Source organism: Ovis canadensis, chromosome 14 (assembly GCF_042477335.2).
Source record: "Ovis canadensis isolate MfBH-ARS-UI-01 breed Bighorn chromosome 14, ARS-UI_OviCan_v2, whole genome shotgun sequence".
Lineage (NCBI taxonomy): Eukaryota > Metazoa > Chordata > Mammalia > Artiodactyla > Bovidae > Ovis > Ovis canadensis.
Window position 1 is genome coordinate 49829027 of NC_091258.1, and position 27192 is coordinate 49856218.

General features: G+C 36.0%; 1 protein-coding gene across 8 annotated transcripts in view; it reads left to right on the top strand.

Moving 5' to 3' along the window:
• The first annotated feature begins 259 nt into the window (after window positions 1–259).
• NFAT5 (nuclear factor of activated T cells 5) overlaps window positions 260–27192 on the top strand; it is a 108136-nt gene continuing 81203 nt past the window's right edge. For 2 of the 8 annotated variants that reach the window (XM_069550233.1, XM_069550234.1), the window contains exons 1-2: window positions 294–703; window positions 2427–2480. In XM_069550233.1, coding sequence (XP_069406334.1) covers window positions 631–703; window positions 2427–2480 — 127 coding nt within the window. In that variant the 5' untranslated portion in view covers window positions 294–630. Of the gene's footprint in view, window positions 704–2426; window positions 2481–27192 lie in introns of all 8 variants that reach the window. The other 6 variants (XM_069550235.1, XM_069550236.1, XM_069550237.1 and 3 more) reach the window with 5 other exon arrangements.

Consider the following 27192-nt stretch of genomic DNA (forward strand, 5'->3'; position numbering starts at 1 on the left):
CAGCTTGGAGCTGGGCCGGCCGCCTCCGGCTTGCCGCCACCAGGTCGGTGCAAATACCTTTTCCCTCCCCGGGGCCCCAGGCGCGGACACCTCCCAGCCTCCCTCCCTCTCGGCAGGCGGGGCCGTTTCCCAGCTCATGAACAGCAGCCCGGGGCCGCGGCAGCAGGAAGCGGAGCCCTTGTTGATGCTGTTCCGTGGCGCGCCTCCCCGCCCTCCGGCAGTCGCCTGGGCTGTTCCCTGCCCTGGGCCGCCCCCCTCCGCGCCTGCGCAGTGCCTCGTGGGAGGCGGGGCTCAGATTCCTGTCAGCGGCGGCGGCGGTGGCGGCGACCGTCAGTTTTCGCAGAGGAGAAGCACGAAACGGACCCGTTGGCTCTCCCCCTCCCTTTCCCCCGACCTGAACCCCCCTCCTGGCTCGCCGGGAGTTAGTCCCTGTGGAGTTCCCCCTCCACCCCGCCGCTGTTTCCTCGGTTCGTCGGCTCGGTGGAAGTCACTGCCCTCGAGGAGGAGGCAGCGGCAGCCGCCCTCGCCTGCCGCCCCCGGTTCGGTGCCCACGGTCCCGGAGAGGAGGTGCCGCCGCCACCGCCGCTCCCCCCCTCCCGCTGCCCTCGGGCCGGGCTGGGTCGAGTTGCGATGCCCTCGGACTTCATTTCATTGCTCAGCGCGGACCTAGACCTGGAGTCGCCCAAGTCCCTGTACTCACGAGGTGAGTCAGGCTGGGGGCTGGGGTGTGTGGGGGGGAAGCGGGGAGGCCCGACCTAGGGGGAACCGGAGGGGTCCCGGTCGGGGGGCGGCCGAGCCTCCGCCGGAACGGCCTGTCTTGGGGGGGTGGTAAGGAGAGGCCGAGGGGCTGGGGGCGGTGGTGGAAGGGGCCCGAGAGGAGCGGTGGCCCCTCCCCCGCGGAGCCGCCTGCTGCCCGGGGCCCAGATGCCGTCGGCCCCCGGGTCTGCGGCCCCCGGTAGCTCTGAGCGCCCCTCGGTGGCGGGCCTCTCCCCTCTCCCCGGGCGGCCGGCCCCGGCCTCCCCTGCTTGGGGATCACCCAGGACTGGGCCCCGCGCTGGAGCTGCCGCGATCCGGGCGCCGTGGCTCTTCTTACCAGGACCACCCTCCCCAGCAAAGTTGCCCCCAAAGGGGCAGTGTAGCCTGGAGCTGGTTCTGGGTGCAGTATCACCATTTTCCTCCTCCTCCAGGTTGTTTGTGCGCCGTGGTTCTCCCCCCTCTCTCTCCGGCCTAGTCCACTCCCTCCCCTTGTTGGGACGGCCCCCCTCGACCAGGCGTCCTTCTTTCCTCGTCATCTTATTGCTGGAAAGAGCCCGAATTTTCTCTTCTTTTTTCTCTCTTTCCACCTCTGTGACATTCTAATTACTTACTTCTCTCTCTGTTTTACAAAGAGAGGGGTGCTCTCTCTGCATTAGTTTTATTCCTCTCCTGTCCCAGGGGTACCAGCTCAGGGCACAAACGCTGTCCTTTGAGAATTTTCTCTTTCGTTGCCGTTCTGGGGCTTGTTGCAGGGAGGGGGCATTGGACAGAGTTTCCAGTTTTAAAACTCTGTTGGCTAAGGCTTGGAGGGGATTCCCGGGATATAAAATATTAACACTTGAGCTGATCTCTACTGGGGTTAAATTCCTATACTGGACACAAGAATGTGTTAGAATGTGTGCAAGGGCCATCAAACCAAAATTCTCTCACTGCACTCTTCACTTTTTAAACCATTGAGACGGGCTAAAAGATATTACCGGGGTATTAGCTATTTATTTTGACGTATTAAAAAAAATGTATACCAATGTGAACCCTGTTTACTGAGAAATTCAGGGTTTCTTCGGTTTGGGGTTTGATGTAGCCACCCGCTGATCCCACCTTCTCCAAAAAGGGCGGCTTCAGCCTCACCTTCTTGTATCTAAATCGCTTAAGTGAATCCGAGTGCGATGGTTTACTCTGGAAGGTACTGGACTTTATAGACTGACGTTTGTAGAGTCCTACTTAGTGACTGTAGCCATTGTCTTGTTGTTGCTCTGATGACTTTAGTTGGCAATCACCATCCTGGAGGATATTTTTTGGGCAACATTACCTGAAGTAGCTTGAAAATATTGTAATTTTGAGTGTCAGAAGGAAGAGACGGTATCTAGAGGTGATCCTTAGAGGAGGGCTAATGTGATACAATTGGGTGTTAAAAATAGTCAAGACATTAACACCATTTGTGCAGTAATCATCAGATAATTTTCCGTGAAACAAATGCTTTATGAAAATCTGAGTTTAGCATGAAGACCAGTGTAGAGGCAATTCAGCCTTCCTTTGCAGAGAATATATTCACAAATACGGACTTTAGCTCTTAAAAATACGTGACAATTATATAAGAGATGTATGCTATCCTTGGCTTTTTTTTTAGTCATTCAGCATAAAAAGTACTTAATGCTTTTTGTGTTTTTCAGATTCTCTGAAGTTACACCCATCACAGAATTTTCATAGAGCTGGACTATTGGAAGGTCAGCAAAGTGCCATTTTAAAGCATATTGTGTGAGTATGCAAAGGCTTTCTCTGAAATGGAGTTTAAATGAGAAACTTTGCAAACTCATACAATGTAGTTTTCTCCTGAAGAGCCTGATCCTTCTTTTAGAGCAGCTGAATGTTTTTAGTGGATTTTATTGCTGTGTTTGATGTCCTTGTTAGCTATTGTATCTGTTTTGAGAAGCTTTGGGAAAAAACCCCATAAAAGTTAAAAATTATGTGTTGGGTGTTCTACTTTAGAATTCCGTATCTTGATTCAAGTTTTTTGCAAACTGAGAGTAAAAAGGCTCTAACATTAAGTAAGGTAATGAATATAAGTAAGAGTGACACCAAACACATGTTTAGTTTGAAAAGTCAAAAGTTAGAACTTCTATAGGCTGAGCATTTCAGGATGGCATATTATTTATTACAAAAGCACTGATGTCATTACTGTTGCATCATTTTGAAGGATGAGGAAAGCCAAGTAATAGAGCTAATGATTGAGTTATGCTTAGAAAAAAAGGTTTTAGAAAGTTCTGGAAATGTTAATAGACTGTAGAACAAACAGCTGACAATTACTTTAGAAAACTTTATTCTGTGTTGCCTTCAGCATTTTAAGACAAAAAAAAGGGGGACTACTTGTTTTGTTTTTGAAGTGATTTCACATATGTGTCATTTTTGAATCTTGTAACCCTGGGAATTGGACTGCAAAGATGTTCACTTTCTTATGATGAGTAACCTGAGGTTGAAATTAAGAGACTTGGGGAGGGGGGAGAGTCATACAGTAGCAAAGTAAACAGTGCTTCTGTGTTGTAGTTGGTACTTTTTACCCGAAACCAAGCTGCCGCTGTAATATATATGTAACCCGTAACTTAAGCATTTTATGGTCCACTTAAAAAAGGCCCTAAATATTTAAATTTGACTTGAGTGTAGGTTTTTGCCTCCCATATGGTAGCCTGGTAATAATAGCAAGGGAAAAAGTGGCTTTTGTATGTAAGCTTAAATTTGAATACCATTTAGCTACTTAATTAGCTCTGTGACCTTGGGCAAGTGATTTTATCTAAGTCTTAGTATTCTTTTATTAAAATGTATATAATCTCTTAAATTTAGTGAGCTAATGTGTATGAAAGTACTTAGTATAGTGTCTGGCTTAATAAATGTTGTGTATTTGTTCCTTTAGTATCAGCCAAGTTGTCTTAACTGTAATTTAAAACATATAAAATGTTCTCAAATGAATTATTTATTATATTTATACTTATAAAAGTTCATAGATATATATTAGTATAGAAATCAACTACAATTTGAGGCAAGGAATTTCTGAAGTGTCTCTTAGTGAAGCATATTTGCTGTTGTTATTTGTAATGTTCAATTTATGACCATGTTGTAAAGTCATATTTGTCTGTATAAATATGGGCAACAAATTAGAGTGTTATAATTGCAGAGATATCAGGGTGGAGAAAGGAAAGAAAAAATTACTTAAGCAAATGTTTTGAAATGCAAACAGCAATTTAATATGTATATGTTTAACCAAAATGCTTTTACTAATTTTTCATTTTGGTTGAGAGGATATTCACTTATTTCAAGTAAGATCACCCTTTACAGATTATATATAAATTGTAAAAGATATAAGCATCAAGTTTGTCATGTCCTTTTATATCTTTGATACAAAGTATCAAAAGAAAGTTGTTTGCTTGTGTGATAAAAGAGTTTAATCTATGTACCGTATTCTATTTTCAACCTTTTATTGTGGAAGTTTTAAAGAATATACAAAAGTGGAGAGAATAAAATGATAAATCCACATAGACCCATGACCAGACTTTAACAATTATCAAAGTATGTCTACTCTTCTTAATCCTCTCTCCTCCCTCAAGCTGTATTAAATATCAGACATCATGATCATTTCATGTATAAATACCTCTGTATTAGAGTGATATTTCTTATATTACTTCTTAAAGTACTCTGTTATTCCAGGAAATACATATTCTAATTTATTTCAACAAGATTTAGCAGGAGGCTATTGCTTCAAGTGTATAAGAAAATCTGTGCTAGATTTGTAGATTATGTGGTCAGACTTAGGTTCAGATCCTTGTTCGACATTTGTGTATGATCTCAGCTTAGTCATTTAGTCTTTCTGTCCTTCAGTTTTCTCTGTTTTTTAAATGGGGACAATAATAGTATCTTCATAGGTGTTGTTAAGATTATTTGAGGCAAATTCATGTAAAGCATTTAGCCTGGCACATAGTAAACACAGTGAGTGAGTGAGTGAAGAATACCGGAGTGGGTTGCCATTTCCTTCTTCAGGGGATCTTCCTGACCCAGGGATCAAACCCAGGTCTCCTGCATTACAGGCAGACGCTTTAACCTCTGAGCCACCAGGGAAGCCCAAAATACAGTAAATGTTACCTAAATTTAAAAAATTTAAACAGTCATCTACATAGTTTTTACTGTGTGCCAGGAACTTTACAAATAACTCTCATAACAGCTATTTGAGATCATTATTATTATCCCATTTCACAGATGAGGAAGCTAAGGAGGCACAGGGAGTTTCAGTAACTTAGAGAATCACACAGCTGATAAGTTGTAGAGACAAGATTCCAACCCAAGTAGTCTCACTTTAGAGTCTGTGCTCTTAAGTACTAAACTGTACTGACTTGCTATGATATATAATATGAAGTATTGTCTAGTAATATTTATTGTATGCTTACATCAGTAGTCCAGATTTCCATCTGATAACTAAAAAATCAGTCTTGAGTGGGGTTTCCCAGGTGGCTCAGTGGTAAAGAATCCACTTGCCAGTGCAGGAGACATAGGAGATGCAGAAAGATCCCCTGGAGGAGGAGATGGCAACCATTCCAGTGTTCTTGCCTGGGAAATCCCATGGATAGAGGAACCTGGTGGGCTACAGTCCACTGGGTCTCAAGAATCTTGACATGTCTTAGCAACTAAACACGTGTGCATAGCCCAGAGTGAGGGAATTTAGTTGTTACCATACAATTTGTTAAGCTTTTTAAAGAACATAGATTTTACAAATTAAAGTTTTTGTGTGTGTGTGGGGGGATTTGAAACAAAAGTTGGAAAACCTACAGTTGAGTTTTTAGCTTTAGTTTCAAAATCTTTTTACTATTCAGTTTGTTTGTATTTATCTTACATATCAGTGATGGACCTTTCTACTCTGTCTCCTTTTTAAGAACAGGAAATTAGGTTTTGCTCTTTTTAATTGAGATATAATTGACATATATTAGTTTCAAGTTGACAACAAAGATTTGATATTTATATATATTGGGAAGTGATCACCATAAGTCTAGTTAGCATCTGTCACCCTACATAGCTCTGCTACTGCTGTTTTAATGTAGTGGTTGCCCAACAGTAGGAAAACGGTCTAGCTAGTTAATATAATGATTCATAGCCATTAAAATAATGTTTCTGATGACCCCATAGTTATATTTGAAACTCCTAATAAAATAAGTAAATAAAAGACATTGTTGTAATTATAGTAAAAATAGCTTGCATAGAAAAAGTCCTGGACAAAAGTATATTCTGCAGATTTTTACCTTTTGATTCTGTTTTTGCATTTTTCCTACTTTCCTAAAAGAAGGTAGTTCGTATATATGTTTTTAAAAATAAAGTGTTTTATACTTAACGGTGTTCAGGCTTTAAGGCTAGGATTTTTCTTTGTTGTGCCTGGAAAAAAATGTTCAGCTACAAAAAAAGGTACCGTTTCTTACACTTTCTATATTAAAAAAAATGTTGATTTTGGCATATATAGTTTGCTATGTAAAAACTGACATACAAAGTTAAATAAGCAATAAGAAGTCATTCTTGAAATACCTATAGAGATGTAATATAAGATGGTAGAAAATCAGATAAAACAGGGAAAATAATATAGGCAAATTAGAAAAAAAGAGTAATAAAAATGGGATTAAAAATTTAAAACACTTCAAAAAGTATGAGTTAAGAGATTACATTAAAATACTTTTAAAAGTATGAGTCAAGTAATTACATATGGATCAAATTAAAAGAACTGGTTAGATAAGAGCTAAACACCAATATGATGTAATCCTGATATGACTTAAACATTTAAGACTGGAAGATTTTTGAAAGAAAAGATGAAATATTGTAATGAGTTAGGGAAAAATAAACTACTTAAAAAAACCCCACAACTAAATCTATTTGATATTATATCATGCAGTAATTTTACTTTATAGTTCAAAATTGAAAATCCTAAAAATAGTAGCAGGTTTTTTTTAAAACAGATTTTATTGGGATATTACTGGGATATTTAATTACCTTTAAGTTTGATTTATTTTTTTCCTAGGGCTTGTGTTCTTAAGATAGGGCATACACGATGATATGTATTAAGATAACTTACTGGAAAGGACTTTTTGGAAATATTTAATGTTGAAAGTACTCTATTGAATCCTTTTCTGGTTTAGAATCTATTAATCTCTATTCGTCTATACCTAACAAACTAAAAATATTATTATGGAAATAATTATAGAAATAGATTTTAAATGTAACAAATTTATACCTAGTTCATGCCAACTTTTTGTTTCTAGGATCCATCTCTCTAATTTCCTTTCATTTGTTATTTTGTCTCTTCCTAAACTCTGTTTCTCTTTTTTTTAATTTTAATTTTTATTCAGTACTAGAATTCAGTTGCTTATTACAGCAAAAGGATAGAAATACATATTTAATCAGATTTTGTTTGTTCTTGGTTTGTTCTTAATTCACTCTTGACTCTACTGTATTCATTCCAGGAGTCCCCTAAAACTTGAAAATAAAAGTACAGAAAGACATTTCTTATTGTGATCAATAACTATATAAATAGCCACTTTTTACTAGAAAAAGTTGACTCATTAGATTTTCTATTAAGGATAACATGTAATTAGAAAAAATAAAGATCAAATTAATCTGAACCATCAGTTGGGCTGATTATATAGTGACAGAGGATAATTCTGTTAACTTTAGAGAGGTAAAAGATGTTCTTCAATAGTAATGTTGCTTATAATACTCTTTTCTTGTTATTAAGATTTTATTTCAAGTTGCATGAGAGAGATTCATGTGTCTTTTATTTCCTGTTTTAATAAAAATCAAGGTTAAAAAAAACTATTGAAGTATAATACACTAATTGTAAACATGTACTTGAATGAAAAGGTAGAAATCATCTTTATGGATTAACTATAGATAATGATTTCAGCTTCCAAGTATAAATAAAAGCTGATGTTGTGATGAAGAATCTATATTTTTGGTTTAAACTCAAGATGCGATGCATGAGATTTTTCAGTTACTTTTATTTATTCTTAATAACTATTAAAATAGGTTTTTTTCCACTTTTGTTTTTAATATTTACTTGATAAGTTGTTGTTTAGTTGCTAAAGTCGGTAATGATTATTACTGCAGGCCAGCCATGAATCCTTATCCTGTCTTTCCCATTCAGAAATGTTATCAGTCCTTTAGTAAATTTGGTACTTGGTTTTTAAAATGAGACAAGAACAGAAAAGTTACTAATAAATAGTGAGCCGAGTTGTTGATTATTCTTTACAAATTTTGTTTTAGTTAAAAAAAAAAATCTACGTAAAGCCATCTTTGTAGGACACGTTAGAAGAAACAGTGTTGGTAAAGAGAAGAAAGAGTAATCAATGTTAGTAATAATTGAAAACATTTTTTGAGCAATTTGTGTTTATCAGCTTTTACAGATATTTTTCACATTTAATCCTCAGAAAAATCCTGTGAGTGTCCCTGTTTCATCAATGAGGAAACTGAAGTATAGAGGGATTCAGTGATTTTCTAAGGTCACATAGCTAGCTATTGGAGGAGGCTGGAATTTGAAACTTGACTATTTTACTCCAGAGTTTTGAGTTTTTACTTACTCTCTTAACAGTACAAGTATTTGGTAATTGGCATTTATACTTCAGGCCCTAATAAGGTTATACCGCTATTCAAGTGGTATAAAAAGAATACTTTGTGTAGATTTCTTTAGCTTAACAGTTCCTATAAAATAATGAGAGAAATTCTATAAGCCACACAAAAAAATCAGTAAAGATTATGATGATGACCCTTTTGAGGAATATTTTAACACTCAAAATTAGCAAATCAGTGCTTCACTTTGGTGGGTGTCTTTAAGATTTATCTGAAGCACACTGCTGTTTGAACCTCTGTTTTGACTGATATTGGTGCTCAAAAGTGAAAAGAAAAGGGAGGGGTAAGCAAGCCACCACCTAAGGAGAACAGCTTTAGAAATGGAGGATGCCGATGGTCTCTTCATTTCTTTGGCAGTAGTTTTATAGAAGCAGAGAAGTCACTGCACCCTATTTCTGCTGGTATGTTTCAGAGCCTAACTAAACCCAAAAAGAAATAAGCAATAGAAAAAGCAGTACTCATAGAATATTGGGAGTTCTGTTTCTTGCTGTGGTTGGTGTTAGTTTCTGAGCTTGCTGAAAATTGTTAAGCAGTAGAAAATCTGGATATTAATTTTGATTAAGCCTTTAGACCACGTGGAAAATCATATAAGTGGTCCTTTTCTTCAGCAGGGATGTTTTCATCAGACTTGCTTACCTAAGAGTTGTGAGGAAGAATAACTGAAATAATGTTACAGGATTTTGAAAAAAATAGTGATATTTTGCAAAAGGCCCTATTACATTTACTTTGGTTCTTCTTTCCACTGTCTCGCTCTCTTTTTTCACCCAGTCTTCCCATTTTACCTATGTCTCCATTTTCTCATGGTTCTCTGTACATTTTGCTTGTTGGTTCTGTTGTTACTTTTTGTATCCTTTCTTTCCTCTCTTTTAACAAAAACAAACCATCTTTATACAGGTACACAGGTATACCCACTTTAAGTGTTCCTTGAGTTTTTAACAAGTGTATGTATACATTGTGTAACCACTACAGACAAGCTATAGAACGTTTTAGTCATCCCATGAAGCTACTCTACTCTTTTGTAGTCAATTCTGCCCACTCCAGCCCCTCAGGCAACTACTGATCTGTTTTTCCTTACCATAGATTAGTTTTGCCTTTTTTAGAATTTCGTATAAATGGATTTATACAGAATACACTATTTACAGTATGCATTGTGTACTCTTCTCTTTAATTTTGTTGTTCAACCACCATAACCTTCTAAAAAGGAAAACTAGTTTTTTAAAGGACATAAAGTTAGTAAGGCATTTTTTATTTCTGTATTCTGAATGTAGCCAAGTGTAGTTTATTTTAGAGATAATTTTTTACGCCTATGTGCAGGGTTATAAGTTACATAGTCATATTATTGTTATATTGTTATTATTCATTTACTCAAAGTGAATTTATTCCCATGTATCCTGGCCACATATTGCTTATAGTTTAGTAACGGAGATTGTATGTAAATAAACAGTGATAATACAGAGTTTTAAAGGGTTTTATAGTTCACTTTAGAATGGAGGATGAAGTTAATATGAAGTTCCTGTTTGTTAATAGGAAAATACTTTTGTGCAGAGTGTATCTGAGTAGTATTTGTCCCCCTACTTAATAACCGTAAATTGAGGTTTAAAACTTTAAACTTTCTTTTTGAAACTGTTTAAGTCTTCAGAAGGTTATAGAGTTAAAGACTACATGGAGGGTATGTACTTATTTATACCGATCATAAAGGTAAAAACAGTGTGAGCTTTCTGTCCCATGTGAGTACCATCTTGTGCTTGATGGTGAATTTATAAATGCTAATTTTGAGTAAAATTCATGTTTGCCCAGTAATCATATTATACTCTACTACTAATTTGAACATTAGACATTAAAATACTTTTGTGAAACAGTGTAACAGAACAGTTAAATGTATATTGATGAAGGTGTGATTAACCTTAACTATTTGCTTGAATTAAAGTTTTCATTACAGCAATACTGTAAAGCAGTTATCCTTCAATTAAAAATAAAGTAAAAAAATAAAAATAAAGTTTTCATTACAATTTTCTAGGGGAGTCAATTAAAACCTTGCATTTAAAAGTGTCTGATAGCAGTAAAAAATCCAAACATAGTCTTAACAAGCAGCTGTCCTTCAAAATAGATTTGTAGTTAAAAGTCGTAAGAGAGTTTGTTACTGTTACTGTTTTTTTTTCCAGTTTTTAAGTAACAGCTTGCTTGTTGGGTTTAAATTCTGAAAGGAAGATTTCTACTTAAAAAAATACTACTGTAAATTGTAATTAATGATAATAAGTGAGTGTTCACAGTGTAAATGTTCAATTTATAAGTACCTAGATGATGGGCAGTTATAAGTACTTGAGAAACACTGTAAATTAAAAGTTTACTTGAATAAGGTTTTATAAAATTGTATTGTGAACTCCAAAACTGTTTCGTATGTTCTTTTTCATTTTTATTGTTAGGTTATATTCTAGTCTAGACTTTTAGGTAAAGTAAATGAATGGGAATTATAAACATACAGCTTGAATTTTGTAATTTTATAATTATTTTTGAAGAACTTTTCATTTTCTTAGTTTCCTTTTGCCTATGATATTGAGTATAGAGTGAACATTTATATATACTAGTTGGATAATATGCCTTGGATAAAATCACCACTTAATTCCTTTAAAAACTCTTTATTGCTTAAAAAAGAAACAAACTGGGATAATGAAGTTATTGAAGAATAGAAAGTCATTAGTTAACCAAATTACTGCTGTGTTATAGTAAGCATAAATAACATGTTTATAGTGTAAAATATAATAAATAAAAACTAAAAAATGACTTTTTTGAGAATGTTTCCCAAACTTCACAAGAGTGGATAACACTGTAAATTCTGCATAGGAAAAAATAATTAGTGCATCCTGAATTGAGAACAAATAAAAAGAGTTGAAATAAAAAAATATGAAGTAATTTTCTAATAAATTCATAGTAAATTAAAAGTGGTAGAGATGCTAATTGGAGAAGGAAATGGCAAACCACTCCAGTGTTCTTGTCTGGAGAATCCCAGGGATGGGGGAGCCTGGTGGGCTGCTGTCTGTGGGGTCGCACAGAGTCGGACACGACTGAAGCAACTTAGCAGCAGCAGCAGAGATGATAAGTAAATCAAAGTCCCACATACTTATCTGAATTGTGAATAAAAACACAGTTTCAAAAACATATATTACTTAATAGCTGTGTAATTTTAGGCAAGTTATTTAACCTTTCTATTTGTTTTTCTATGAAGTGGAGCTAATAGATTCATCTTTTGTTATGAGGATTGGATTGGATATTTGTTAATATTTCTAAAGAGCTTGCTACATAGCACTATATAAATATTTGTTAAATAAATTCATATGTAGAGGTAAGTTATTTGGCAAACATACTTACTCAAGATACAGTAAGGAAACAGGGTTTTATTATTATGCATAAGCTTCTAAACACCCAAATCAGATGTTGTTAAATTTATGTGCTAAAGCTTAGATATTCACAGCAGTATGTCTTGCAGGATTTATGTTCCTAAAATACAAATCTAATCATATTGCTTGCTTAAAAAAATCCTATAACGGTGCCCATGGGCTTTAGGATGAAATCCAAATTCTTAAAGACCTACCTGGTTCCAGATTATCTTTTTGTTTTAATTGTGATGAAATTCATAGAGCATAAAGTTTATCATTTTAATAGTTTTAAAATGTATAATTCAGTGAGTTTTAGTCCATTCATAGTGTTGTGCAACCAGCACCATTATATAATTCCAGAACATTTTCATCACCCCAAGCAGAAACCCCTTACTCATTTAGCAGTCATTCACCATTCCCTTCCCCACCCCCAGCCCCTGGTAGCCACTCATTTGCTTTTTGTCTTCATGAATTTGCCTATTCTCGACATTTCGTATAAAAGAAATAATAATACATGGCCTTTTGTGACTTCCTTGTTTCACTTATAATGTTTTCAAGGTTTATTCATGTTGTAGCATGTATCAGTAATTCATTTCTTTTTATGGATGGATAATATTCCATTAAATGGATACATACTTTTGTTTATCCATTCATTTATTAGTTGATGGACATTTAGGTTGTTTTGGCTATTATGAATGTTTACGTACAAGTTTTTGTGTGTACGGATGCTTTCGTCTCTCTTGGGTATGTACCTGTGAGTGCAAATGGTGGATCATATGGTAACTCTATATTTATCTTCTTGAGGAACTGCCAAACTGCTTTCTACAATAGCTGCACCTTTTTACATTTTCAGCAGCAGTATAGAAGGGTTCTGATTTCTCCACATCGTTGTCATTCTTACTATTATCTGTCTTTTTGATTATAGCTATCTCTAGTGAGTATGAAGCAGTCTCCTGGGGTTTTGATTTATATTTACCTGATGACTAATGATGTTGAATATCTTTTCATGTGTTTATTTGCCATTAATATCTTTGGAGAAATATCGATTCAAGGCTTTGCTCATTTAAAACTGAACTATTTGTCTTTTTGTTGCTTAATTGTAGGAGCTCTTATTATATTTTTTTACAAGTCCCTTATTAGATATATGATTTACCAAAATTTTCTCCTGTTCTGTGAATTGTGTTTTTACTTTCTTGGTAGAGTCTTATGATGCACAAATCTTTTTAATTTTGTTGACATCTACTTTATCTGTTTTTGTTGTTGTTGCTTATGCTTTGTGTCATATTTACGAAACTGTTGCCTAATACGAGGTCAGAAAGATGTACACCCATGTTTTCTTCTGAGAATTCTGTAGTTTTGGCTCTTACATTTAGGTCTTCAATCCATTTTGAGTTAGTTTTTGTCTATGGTGTGAAGTAGGGGTCCAGCTTCATGCTTTTGCATGTGGATATCCAGTTGCCCCCAGGACTATTTGTTGAAAAGGCTGCTGTTTCCCATTGAATGGCCTTGCCACCCTTGTTCAAAATCAGTTACTATAGGCATATGGATCCTCAGTTCTTTTCTGTTCAACTATATGTTTATTCTTATGTCAGTACCACACTGTCTTGATTACTGTAGCTTTGAGATTAGGAAGAATGAATCTTTAAATTTTGTTCTTTTATGAAATTGTTTTGGCTATTCAGGGTCCGTTGAATTTCCATTTGAATTTTAGAATCAACTTCTCAATTTATGCAAAAAAGTGAGCTGTGATATTAATAGGGGTTGCATTGAATCTGTAGGCCAGTTTGAGGCACATTACCATCTTAACAGTATTCAGTCTTTATGAACATAGGATGTGTTTTCTTTCATTTCTTTCAGCAATGTTTTATAGTTTTCAGAATATAAGTTTTACATCTTTTAAACATCTATTTTAAAGTATTTTATTCTTTTTGATCATTGTTTTTAATAAAATTATGGAAATAATTTGAAGAAAGATCTCTCAAAACATAGGAGAGCTTTAGTATTAAAATAATAGCTTATGCATGTGATCGGGAAATGAAACCCAAACCCCAATAAGGTAACTGACTGAACAATATTAGAATCAAGCATGGAAATTAAAGGTGCAATAAACCATAAAGAGAATTTAGTAAAGTCCAGTTTTGTTTAAAAAGTTGTATTGATTTCTTATTTCTCAAGGACAGGACTATGCCTCACATTCTCTTATGTGGCACAAGTGCCTTATATCTGAAAGGTGCTTGAATGAATGAGTGAATGAATAAATACCACATCCAAAAAAGAAGGAAGGAATGGTCTTGGAAGTCTGAGGATTGTGCTCTAATTATATAAACCATGTAGAAAGCATTGATTGGAATAATAATCAAATTAAAATTATTACAGGTGGAAGGATGCCTCGGCCTTTAAAGAATCGGAGCTATTTAATCTGTTAAGACAAAGGTTTAAGTCATTAAGATGAAAATGGAGGTAGATTTGATCTCTAAATCTAGGATACTCAAATAAGAAGGTTCTCTTGAAGCTTGACCACCTTCACCCATTTCATTTACAACACCCACCCTCCCCCACCCCCAAAACCACCAGTCTATATCTTTGAGTTCAGTTTTTAAGAAACAATTTTGATTGCTCATATAAGTGAGATCATACAATACTTGTCTTTCTCTTTCTGACTTATTTCACTTAGCATAATGCCTCAAGTTCCATTCGTGTTGGTAAATGGCAAGATCTCCTTCTTTCATGGCTGAATAATATTTCTCTGTGTATGTGTGTATATATATATCACATCTTGTTTATCCATTCATTTATCGATGGACCCTTTGGTTGTTTCCTTGCCTTCACTGTTGTAAATAATGCTGCAGTGAAAATGAGGGTGCAGATACCTTTTCAAGATAGTTGTTTAGTTTTCTTCAGGTAAATACCCAGAAGTGGAACTGTTGGATCATATGATTCTACTTTTAATTTTGGGGGTACCTTTGTACTGTTTTCCTAGTGGCTGCACCTGACTGACATTCTTGAGCACAGGAATTGATGGTATTTAAATAAACACATCTTAGTTAAATGAAAGAAATACATAGGTGATTGGCTATAAACAGTATGAAGAATCTAACTGTACTTCATTTTATTGATCAGGTTAACTGTTCCTGTGTATTTAGTTTAATAGCAAAATACTGCTTGTGCTATTAAACATATTTATTTAAGTTATATTTAAGAGCATATTGGCTTTAATATGTTTTTCATAAGTATTGATAAACATAAATGTTTTAAAATGAAGGCACTGGTTTAATAAGAATATATTAAATTGATAAGCACATGAAAAAATTTTCAACATCATTAGTCATTACGGAAATGCAAAACAAAACCACAGTAAGATACCACTTCAGATCTACTAAGATGGCTATGATCAGAAAGACAGGTAAAATTAGTGTTGATAAGGATGTAGAGAAATAAGCTCACACATTGCTGGTGGAGTATAAAACAGTACAGCCACTTGGGAAAATAATCTGATAGTTCCTCAAAAAGTTAAACACAGAGTTACCATATCCAGCAATCTCATTTCTAGATACATACCCAAGAGAATGAAAACATATGTACACATAAAATCTTGTGTATATATATGCTCTTAGCAGCATTGTTAATAATAGACAAAGTATGGAAACAACCCAAATGTCCATTAACTAATGAATGGATGGATAAACAAAATGTAGTATGTCCATGTAATGGAATAGTATTTGGCCAAAGGAGTCAATTACTGATACATTCTGCAACATGGATGAGTCTTGAAAATATGCTCAGTGGAAGAAGTCAGTCATAAAGGACCACATATTGTATGATTCCATTTATATAAAATCTATAGACTAGGCAAATCTGGAGAGGCAGAAAGTAGATTAGTAGTTCCTAGGGATGGACAGTGGTATGGAGAATCATAGTCAAACCATTTGGAGTTTCTTTGGAGAATGATAAAACTATTCTAAAATTTATTGTGATGATGGATGCACAACTCTGTACTGAAAGCTAAGTTTCCATTAAAAATGAAAGGATAACTAAAATGTATATAAATACAGTGGAATATTATTCATTGTTACAAAGGAATGAAATTCTGATATCATCTTACAGCATGGATTAACCTTGAAAACATATGCTAAGTGAAATAAGCCAGACACAGAAGGAAAAATATTGTCAGTTTCCTTGGAGTATCTAGAATAAAGACAAAAGGTAGAATAGTTGTCACCAGGGGCTATGGGGAGAGGGCAATGAGGAGTTACTTTTTAATGGGTATATATAGAGTTTATGTTTTGGATGATAAAGAAGTCCTAGAAATGAATAGTAGTGATGATTATTGTACAGCATTGTGAATGAACTTAACACCATTGAATTGTTGACTGAAAAAATGGTTACAATGGTACATTTTATGTATGGTTTTACCCCACACATGAAATGTTTAAAAAAGTAATTTTAAGACTGAGATATAGTAACTTTTTTTTTTTTTTGGTAAAGTTAATGAAACAGGTAATTGTGTTGTGGCACATGGAAGGGAGACTGTTTCATTTTCCCATTTAACACAGTGTACTTCAGCTGTCTGAATAATTTAAATGTGCTTTAAATGTAAATGGTATCATCTCAGTACCGAGTGTGCTACATTTTAAATAATCAAAAACAAAATTTTGATGAGCACGATTAGACTACAGATGAATTTGTGAAAAATTCATGAAGTAGATTAACCTCATTTAGATTGGAAATATTTTTTGAGTATTAATATGCATGATTGATTCATTTTGCTAATTTTTGAAACCAAATGTTTATATTTAATAGTAACATGAGGATTGCAGTTTTCCAATAAATGTCACACAATAATGACAGTGAGCTAGGAGGAAGAAGAACTGCATAAATGAAGTGAGATATGCTCCTGTAGCTATGGAAGCTATTTTGTTGTTGTTCAGTCGCTAAGTTGTGTCCTACTCTTTGTGACCCCCATGGACTGCAGCTCCCCAGGCTTCCATGTCCTCCATCTCCTGAAGTTTGCTCAAATTCATGTCCATTGAGCCAGTGATACTATCTAACCATCTCATCCTCTGCTGCCCTCTTCTCCTTTTGCCTTCAATCTTTCCCAGTGTCAAGGTCTTTTCTAAAGTTGGTTCTTTGCATCAGGTGGCCAAAGTATTGGAGCTTCAGCATCAGTCCTTCCAGTGAATATTCAGGGTTGATTTCCTTTAGGATGGATTGGTTTGATCTTGAAGTCCAAGGGACTCTCAAGAGTTTTGTCCAGCACCACATTTCAAATGCATCAGTTCTTTGGTGCTCAGCCTCCTTTATGGTCCAGTTCTCACATCTGTACATGACTACTGGAAATACCATAGCTTTGACTTTACAGACCTTTGTCGGCAAAGTGATGTCTCTGCTTTTTAAGACTGTCTAGATTTGTCATAGCTTTCCTTCCAAGGAGCAAGTATCTTTTAATTTTTCTTTTAATCGCCAAACGGTGATTTTGGAGCCCAAGAAAATAAAGTCTGTCACTGTTTCCACTTTTTCCCCATGTATTTGTCATGAAGTGATGGGACCAGATGCCATCATCCTAAGGTTTTGAATATTGAGTTTTAAGCCAGCTTTTTCACTTTCCTCTTTCACCCTTCTCAAACGGCTCTTCAGTTCCTCTTCATTTTCTGCCACTAGAGTGGTATCATCTGCACATCTGAGGTTGTTGATACTTCTCCTAGCATCCTTGATTCCAGCTTGTGATTCATCCATCCCACATTTTGCATGATAAACTCTGCATATAAGTTAAATAAGCAGGGTGATAATATACAGCCTTGTTGTATTCCTTCCCAGGTTTGAGTCATTCAGTTGTTCCATATCTGGTTCTAACTATTGCTTCTTGACCCGCATACAGATTTCTCAGGAGACAGGTAAGATGGTCTGGTATTCCCATCTCTTGAAGAATTTTCCACAGTTTGTTGTGATCCACACAGCCAAAGTCTTTCACATAGAAAATGAAGCAGAAGTAGATGTTTTTCTGGAATTCCCTACTTTCTCTGTGATCCAGCGAATGAATGTTGGCAATTTGATGTGTTTCCTCTGCTTTTTCTAAACTCAGCTTGTACATCTGGAAGTTGTTGGTTCATATGCTGCTGAAGCCTCGTTTAAAGGATTTTGAGCATAACCTTGCTAGCATGAAGAGTGAGCGAGTGAGCACAATTGTCCTGTTATTTGAACTTTCTTTGGCACTACCTTTCTTTAGAATTAGAGTGAAAACTGACCTTTTCTAGTCCTGCAGCCACGGCTGAGTTTTTCAACTTTGCTGACATATTGAGTGCGGCACTTTGATAGCATCATCTTTTAGGATTTGAAATAGCTCAGCTGGAATTCCATCACCTCCATTAGCTTTGTTTGTAGTAATGCCTCCTAAGGCCCACTTGACTTTACACTGTCTTGGTTCATGTACCTAACATTCCAAGTTCCTATGCAAAATTGTTCTTTACAGTGCGGACTTGACTTTAACCACCAGACACATCCACAGCTGAGGGTCATATCTACTTTGGCCCAGCCGCTTCATTCTTTGAGCTATTAGTAATTCTGGAGCTATTAGTAATTGCCTTCCCCTCTTCCCCAGTAGCATATTGGACACCTTCTGACCTGGGTGTGGGGGGCTCATCTTCTGGCCTTTTCATACTGTTTATGGAAACTATAGACCCTATTAAGTCTTGTAAAGATGTTCTTTTTGTATTTATATTAATAATTAGTAGAGGATAATGAGGACCCTGGATAACTGCTAGATTATTATTAGTTTTTGTTCATTTTCTTAATGATATCTTTTATCTTTTTATTATTTTTTAATTTTTACTTTATATTGAAGTATAGTTGATTAACAATGTGTTAGTTTCAGATGTGCAGCAAAGTGACTCAGTTATTCATATGCATGTACCTATTCTTTTTCAAATACTGCTATAGTAATAAAGGTGTAACTGTGTTCATCAGAGGACCTGGGTAAAATGCATTGTTGGGTAGTTCAGTATTTGTTTTGTGTAAGCATTAAAGTGCTTATTTTCTTTTGGTCCTCAGACTACTAAAATAGTCTCTATTTAAAAGGACATTCTCTTAAATTATTACCACAGTTCAAGTTTAAGTTTGAGAATAAATGGGAGAACTTAAATATGATTCAGTTTAATGAAATTAAATTTATCTTGACTGCTGCTGCTTCGTCGCTTCAGTCGTGTCCGACTCTGTGCGACCCCATAGACGGCAGCCCAACAGGCTCCACCGTCCCTGGGATTCTCCAGGCAAGAACACTGGAGTGGGTTGCCATTTCCTTCTCCAATGCATGAAAGTGAAAAGTGAAAGTGAAGTTGCTCAGTCATGTCCGTGTCCGACTCTTAGCGACCCCATGGACTGCAGCTTACCAGGCTCCTCCATCCATGGGATTTTCCAGGCAAGAGTACTGGAGTGGGGTGCCATTGACTAGTACTTGTAATTTTACTGGTAAATGCTTATATCTGTGTACAAGTAGGGTTTATGAATAAATAATGTTTTAGGTGTAAATAATTTACAGTAATTTTTGTAGAATAACTAGTGCTTTTACTGAGTACTGATTTCATCACAGATTCCTCAACTACCCTATAGCTTCATATTGCCCCTAATTACAGAAACCAGCCTACTCCTAAGAATATGTAAGATTAGGTCTGTAATCAAGCTTGGCTTTACTCATTTGGTGAAATTATGATGGGCTGCTTGGGGTGGCAAACTTCAGAAGGGATATGGCCACTAATTCTAAAAATAGAAAGTAACCTAAAGCTGAAAAATAGCTAGTGAGTAATTGTGTTCTCACCACACTTACTTGCTTATTTATGTCTAAATCCAAAGTGCATTTTCTCTTAAATTTAGATGTGCTTTGTTCTATACATTTATACTAGTATTTCTTGAACTAACTGTTAGGCCTTTTCAGAACATCAATTATCAGCCAATATAGAAATAAACTGTATGTTGGAATTTCCCAAGTCAAATAGTGAAATTTAAAAGTGAAATTTAGCAAACCTTTATTATATGAATAAAACAGAAAAAGTGAACTATGAAAAGTAAGGTCTTTTGGGGAAAAAAAATCACTGTAAATTGGAACCTATAATATTGCCCAGGAGAGAGAAACCATTTGTTGGATAGGTCAAATTAGAGATATTTTGGTGGAAAGCAAGGTTCTAGGTCTTCCGTTAAGAACTGTTTGAATATTCACCATTGTCTAGTTCTGGAACCAAAGATGGAGCAGAGCATTACAGGGAGGGTCCTTCCCAGAGTACTGAAGGGCCCTCCCTGTAATGCTCTGTTCCATCTTTGGTTTCCTGCTTCCTTTTTAGTAGGACATTGTTCATCTGCTTGTGTGTTAATTGCATAGGGAAGAGATCATGGATTGTAGTAAACATAGCTCTTCATAAAGGTCGGGGTATACTGTGAGAAAAGTACCATTTAAGCAATTCAAATGTGGATGTGCTATATTAGGACAGATAAGCAAATCTACATTTGGATGGCTAAAAATCCTTAAATGTAGATAAAACTTCAATGTGGAAATTCAGAAGATAATATTTGGTAAAGATAAGAGAGTAAAGAAGTTTTTTGACTTAAAATAGCTAGGAATAGACAGTATAAAGCAGTATCTCTAATTTTAGTATTCAAGTATGATTGAATAGAAACTTCAGGATGATTTAGATAACTCCTTTGTGTCTTCAGGTTAAGGCTCTTGAATTCCAAATCTTTCTTTTCTTCAGCAGGAAGTCTTCTTTTTGTTTTTGTTTTTTTGATACTTTGTTACTTTATTTTTCACTATTCTTTTTCCGTATATTTTATCTATCATCATAGGTGATTCTTTGACACCCCAGGTATCTAAAGAGCCTTCCTTACTTTGACGTTTGTAAGTCTTCTCAGTACAGATTTAAATGAGTGCTAAATACCAACTGACTTAATACTGATTAAGTATTAATTAAGAAATAATTCTGAATGAACCAATAAATTGACAAATCTTATTTTAGATGATTGGCAATAATATATAACAAAATGGTTCCTAGTAATTTTAGGTTTGAGCATTTATTTAAAAACAAAAGCCGTATTAGCTGAAACTCAGGGTTTTTCAGGAGAGGTGTTTCATAATTCAGAACAGTATTATTTCTTCTTTGTATCATTAAAATAAAACTCAGCTGAATTTCAGCTTGTAAATATTAGAAAATTGTTGTTTACAGTTACTTTGTCTCAGGTTATATGGAGAAAATAACTTCTAAAGTGGTTTAGTCATATTTTAAGTTTAATATTTATAAATTTCAAGTTGTGTTCTCTATCTTTTTCTGGCCTTCCCTCCCCTTAGTTTTTGTTCCATTGCTCAGTTGTATCTGACTCTCTGTGACCTCATGGACTGTATGTAGCATGCTCCCCTGTCCTTCACCATCTCCTGGAGTTTGCTCAAATTTATGTCCATTGAGTCAGTGATGTTATCTAACCATCTCATTCTCTGACCTCTTTCTCCTTTTGCCTTCAATCTCTCCAAGCGTCAAGGTCTTTTCCAAAGAGTTGGCTCTTCTAATCAGGTGGCCAAAGTATTGGAGCTTCAGCTTCACCATCAGTCCTTCCAATGAATATTCAGGGTTGATCTCCTTTAGGATAGACTGGATGGATTTTCTTTTGATGTCCTTGCAATCCAAGGGACTCTCAAGAGTCTTGTCCAGCACCAGAATTCAAATGCATCAGTTCTTTGGCGCTCAGACTTCTTTATGGTCCAATTCTCACATCCATACATGACTACTGGAAACACAGTATGTGACTATACAGGCCTTTGTCAGCAAAGTGATGTCTCTGCTTTTTAATACTCTTGTCTAGATTTGTCATAGCTTTCCTTCCAGGGAGCAAGTGTGGCTGCAGTCACCCTCTGCAGTGATTTTGGAGCCCAAGAAAATAAAGTCTGTCACTGTTTCCATTTTTTCCCCATATATTTGCCATCTATAGCTCTTGTATTGGACTAAGGACACAATATAAGAGAGAATCACTCTACAGAGTTCACAGTTGAGAGAAAATAAAATGAGCAAACTTTAAAATAATGCACTATGTGCTTTCTTAGAAATAAGGGGTGTTATGCAAGTAGAGAAGAGGGAGTCCTTAACACTGTAAAGGATCAGCGAAGGCTGCACAGGATATGTGCCTCCAGATATCAGTCTTGAACACTGAAATCAGCATTTAGCAGCATTTAGCAGACATTTTTAAAATTAAAAATTATTATTTTATTTTTTGTGGAGAGTTGAGAAAATGCCAGATTTAACTACATTTTTTAGTTATATTAGTGTCCAAAATGAATAAACTAGTTTTAGATTACCAGTGTGTTTTGAATATTATAGATTATGTGTATACCTTTACTAAATATGAACAAATGCACTGAACAAATCTTTCTGTAGTGTGCAATATCTTACTTCCCTGACCAGGGATCCAGCTCATGCCACCTGCAGTGAAAGTGTGGAGTCTTAACCACTGGATTGCCAAGGAAGTCCTTAAAAAACAAATCATAGTCAGAATTTTATTTTAATTGGTCAATTTTTTCAAAATATGATTTTGAAAAATTTTTTACTAAGTTTCTGTATCTATCTGTCTCTCTAGAAGATGTTATAGTGAAATACCTATGGAGGAGACTGAAATGGCATTTGCCATCAGAAAAACTTTAATTCACCTCTAATATTTCAGCACAGTTACATTTTTAACAAAGTGATTTTGAGAATACAGATATAAATATAATTCTAAAACTGGTAGGTGTGTAGAATAGGATGAGAAAAAGGAAACAGGAGGAAATGAATTAAATTGAGTTTATTATTATTATATGAAACTATGCCATTTTTGGTACAGTGTAAGAATATAAGATTATCAGCATTTTTTAATTAAAAAAACTTGTATTTTAACCTGTTTTTATGTTAGAACTTTTCCCCCCAGGTGCTATTTTCAGCTGTAGCTGTTAGAGGGCTGAATTTATCCTTTTCTACCTAGTTGTTCATTAACCTTTTAGCACTTGACTAACAGGTTCAGAAAAATCTACTGCTTGTTAGTTGAAACTGCTAAGAGGTGGAATAGGAACCATTTTGCTTCTAGTATATCTTCCAAATCTGGTTTCTTTTAAAGAAAAGTTCCTTTTAACTTTAATAGGCCGATGTAAAATGTAATGATAAACAAGTAGGATTATTTCTGTTGTTGGAGAATGGACAAGTAGACAGCTTACACTTGTGTTACACTTGGCCCACAGCTTTGTAGATCACTTTGATATACATTACTTCATTTAATCTTTTTGCACCTGGGAGGTATAGTTACCATCTGCATCTTATAGATAATAAAACAAAAACCCCAAATGATTGAGAGACTTGCGATTGCACTGTTAATCAGTCAAAGAGCTAGGTTTTGAAACGTATTCTGACTTCTGATTGGTTCTTTTTTTTCCCCTGTAATCTTGGCTAATAACATGTATTTACCAACTGACTGCAGATGTAATAGTAAAAGAAAAAAAATGTGATTCCTACCCTAACTTAGCTTGCCTTCTGGTTGGGGAAACAGACTAACAAATAATCCATTGAAAATAGTACGTTTAAGTGCTCTGAAAAGGGAAATAAATACAGATTGATGAGGTAGGACATGAGAAGGTGCCAGTGTGCTAGGGAATCTGAGAGGGGCTTTTGATAAAAGGTGAAATCCAGACTCAGTTCTGAAATGATAAAAATTCATCAGGTAAAGGTGAAGGGACTTTGTTGGAGGAAGAATGTTTTAAGTGAAGGGGAGAATATCATATTGGAAAATATTGAGATGAGTATGTTGGAGAATTGAAAGAAATTCAGTACAGCTGGATCATAGAGCTAGAGATTGGGAAAGGGGCGAATAAGCTAGAGAAAAGGTATAACAGTGAAAGATCTGGTAAACCAAGGCCGGATATGCTAAGAACCTGAATTAGTACAGCACAGATGAAGTGAAGAGAATCACAGAAAGCTTAATAAATGTGATAGAAGTATCATAGTCAACTAGTGACATTTTATACAGTTATTACATATGTCTTGTGTTTTTTTGTACGGTAAAAGTCACAGTTATCCTGATAGTTGAAAACAGGTAACTGCACTGTTCACCATGGTGAATCTTGGAGATGAGCTCTGGCTACAGCCATTTCTACTTTCGCTTCCCTACTCTGGCATGTATAGGTTAATTTTCCTCTAGTGTGTTCTAAACTAGGTTTTAGACCCAAAGTTAATTGAGGATCAATAAGTAAGTGAGTGTTACCCTTGATAGACATTAATAGTCTTTGTTGTCTGGAGAAGATGTTAGGGAGAAAGTAGGAATGGAGGAGTAGAAATTATGATTTGTTGCCATAATAGTTTTTAGTTATTAATTTTTAAGCAAATTTTAGTCTTTAATACACTGAATATTGAGGTATTTGGAAAAGTGTCCATTTATTCGTTTATTTAATGTATTTTGTGCTGAGTGCTTTAAAGAGACTCACCATTGTTAATAATAGAGCAGACACAATTTTAGCGTCGTTTGATAAGTGCTGCTTATAAATTACTGTTTCATGCCAAAAGTAAGGCTAAGTCCCATCAGTTGTGTCCGATTCCTTGTGACCCTATGGACTGTAGCCTGGCAGGCTTCTCTATCCATGGGATTCTTCAGGTGAGAAGACTGGAGTGGGTTGCCATGCCCTCCTCCAGGGGATCTTCCTGACCCAAGGATCAAACTCAGGGATCTCTTACATCTCCTGCATTGGCAGGTGGATTCTTTACCACTAGTATGACCTGGAAAGCCAAGCAGAAGATGATGAGTTTCATTTTGAGTATGTTGAAATAAGATGGTTGTGGGATATTGAGCACCTTCTATTTACCAAGCACTAATCTAGATCCTGGGGCCACAGAATTAAAGAAAACAAAGTTCCTGCCCTCACCAGTTTATATTTTGGTAGCTGGAAAGAGACAGTGAACAAATGATTATCAAATGTTAGAGGGTAAAATCAGACAAATCCATAGAGACAGAAAGTAAATTAGTGGTTGCCAGAGATTTGCGGCATGAGGGAGCGGGGAATGACTTGCTAATGGATATGACATTTCATGTTATGAATGTGTTTTGGAATTAGTGGTGCCTGGGTCACGAAGAGTTGGAAACGACTGAGCGACTTCACTTTCACTTTTCACTTTCATGCATTGGAGAAGGAAATGGCAACCCACTCCGGTGTTCTTGCCTGGAGAATCCCAGGGACGGAGGAGCCTGGTGGGCTGCCGTCTATGGGGTCACACAGAGTCGGACATGACTGAAGGAATGTAAGAGTTCTCAATATATTTTGTAGGAAAAGTGGACAGGAATTGCTTAAATATTAGGTGTAGGGTGTGAGAGAAGAAGGTAAGTTGAAAGGTTATGACCACATTTTTTGAACTTAGCAAACTGAAAAAATGGAGTTCTCTTTTAACAAGAGGGTAAAAGATTGATGGGAGGGTGAAGTAAATAAACAGATTGGGTTTAGACATACTAATGATGAAATGTCTATATAAGTATCTAAATGAAAATAGTAGTTAGTATTTATATCTAACAATCTGGAACTGGAGGTAAACATTGATAGTCATTAATTTATGAATATCATTGAAGTTATGGTTGAAGTTGAAATTAATAATCAAGAAAGGAAAATAAGAAAGAAGAAGGTTGAAAATTGATTTCCCAGGGCAAAACACTCAAAATAATTAAGAGGAATGGAAAAACTGGTGGACTAAAGAAGAATCAAAGAGGGAAGAAGAGAAACAAAAGATAATGGAGAGAGGCGTTACTGGTAATAGAATCAGAAGTTGCAAATAAGTCAGTTTTATTGGAGTTTATTGGTGACAGAAATTTTGATGGACTAGTGGGAACAGAAGCCAAGTAGTAGTAGGTTGAGTAATAAAAGTAAGTGGAGGAAGTGGAGGCAGCTAGTGAAGACCACTGTTGTACTAAGCGTGGTTGTGAAGGGAAGCGAAGTTGGAAACTAGAAAGACATACAATAGAAATAGGAATTTTGTGGAATGAGGGAGTTGAAGATAAAGAATAGAAGATTTATTAATAGAAGAAACTTTTGAAGGACTAAGGAAAAAGGAATCTAGTACACAGGATTGCGTCTTCTCTTGGACCTAAAGGGACAAAGGTAAGGATAATTTGTATCTGGGAAAGAAAGAATGTGGGTAACTCGTGTCTTACAGCCTGCCTGTTTTCTTTGTGGAGCAATGAACACTCATTTACCAAGAATGATAGATATGAGTTGGTGGCTTTAAGATGGGAGAGCTGAGGGAACCCTCTGGTGGTTCAGTGGTTAAAACTCCATGCTTTCACTGCCGAGGGTGTAGCTTTAATCCTTGGTTTGGGGAACTAAGATTCTGCAAGTCGTGTGGCTTGGCCAAAAAATAAAACAAAAAACAAAGACTTCCTGAGCTACTTTGAAGATAATGAATTCATAGTGGTACTAATCTGTTTGTTTTTATTTTCTCCATTGAAACTTAGATGCTGTGGTTCAGGAAGATGAATGGTTAGTGTTATTGAAGATGCGTGGTTAGGGTTATTGAGGATTGTACAAGATTGATAGAATGAACATGTTAGAAAAGCAATAAGGGCTGGATAAAGAAATTCTCAAGACACAACCTACAACCATCTATTCCTTGAAGTTATTCTTCATTGGTCTTTTTCATTGTTTCTTTTCCCTGGTGATACTGCCTAATATTAAATCTATATAATGAATATTTACATATTTATTTATCTTGAATTTTTAAAATACAGAAAGATATAAAACAACAAATTACATGAAAGTCTGTTGTATCTCTATATGACCACCATTAATATGTTAATTATTCTTTCAGACATCTCTCTCTGTACTCTATGTATGTATTGTTGTTTAGTTGCTAAGTTGTGCCTGACTCTGTGATCTCATGGACTGTAGCCTGTCAGGCTCCTCTCTTCATGGGATATTTCAGGCAAGAATACTGATGTGAGTTGCCCTTTCCTTCTCCAGGGGATCTTCCCGAACCAGGGATTGAACCCACCTCTCCTGCATTGGCAGGTGGATTCTTTAATATCACTGAGCTACCAGAGAAGCCCCATCTACTTTACATTTTTTGTTCTTATTGTACATTTCTGCATAAATGAGATATAGTACATCCTGTTTTCTTATCTGCTTCCTGATATTATTATGTATTGATCTATTATTACAATAACTTCAATACTAGTCTCTTAATATCCACCAGGGATTGGTTCAGTCCTGGATTGGACCTCTGGGGATACCAAAATTTGTAGCCCTTGTGTAAAATGGCTAGTGTTTGCATATAGCCTATGCACATCCTCTTGTATACTTGAAATCATCTCTAGGTTTATTTAATAATATCTAATACAATGTAAGTGCTATATAAATAGTTGCCAGCCTGTGGCTGTTGGTTGAATCCAAGGA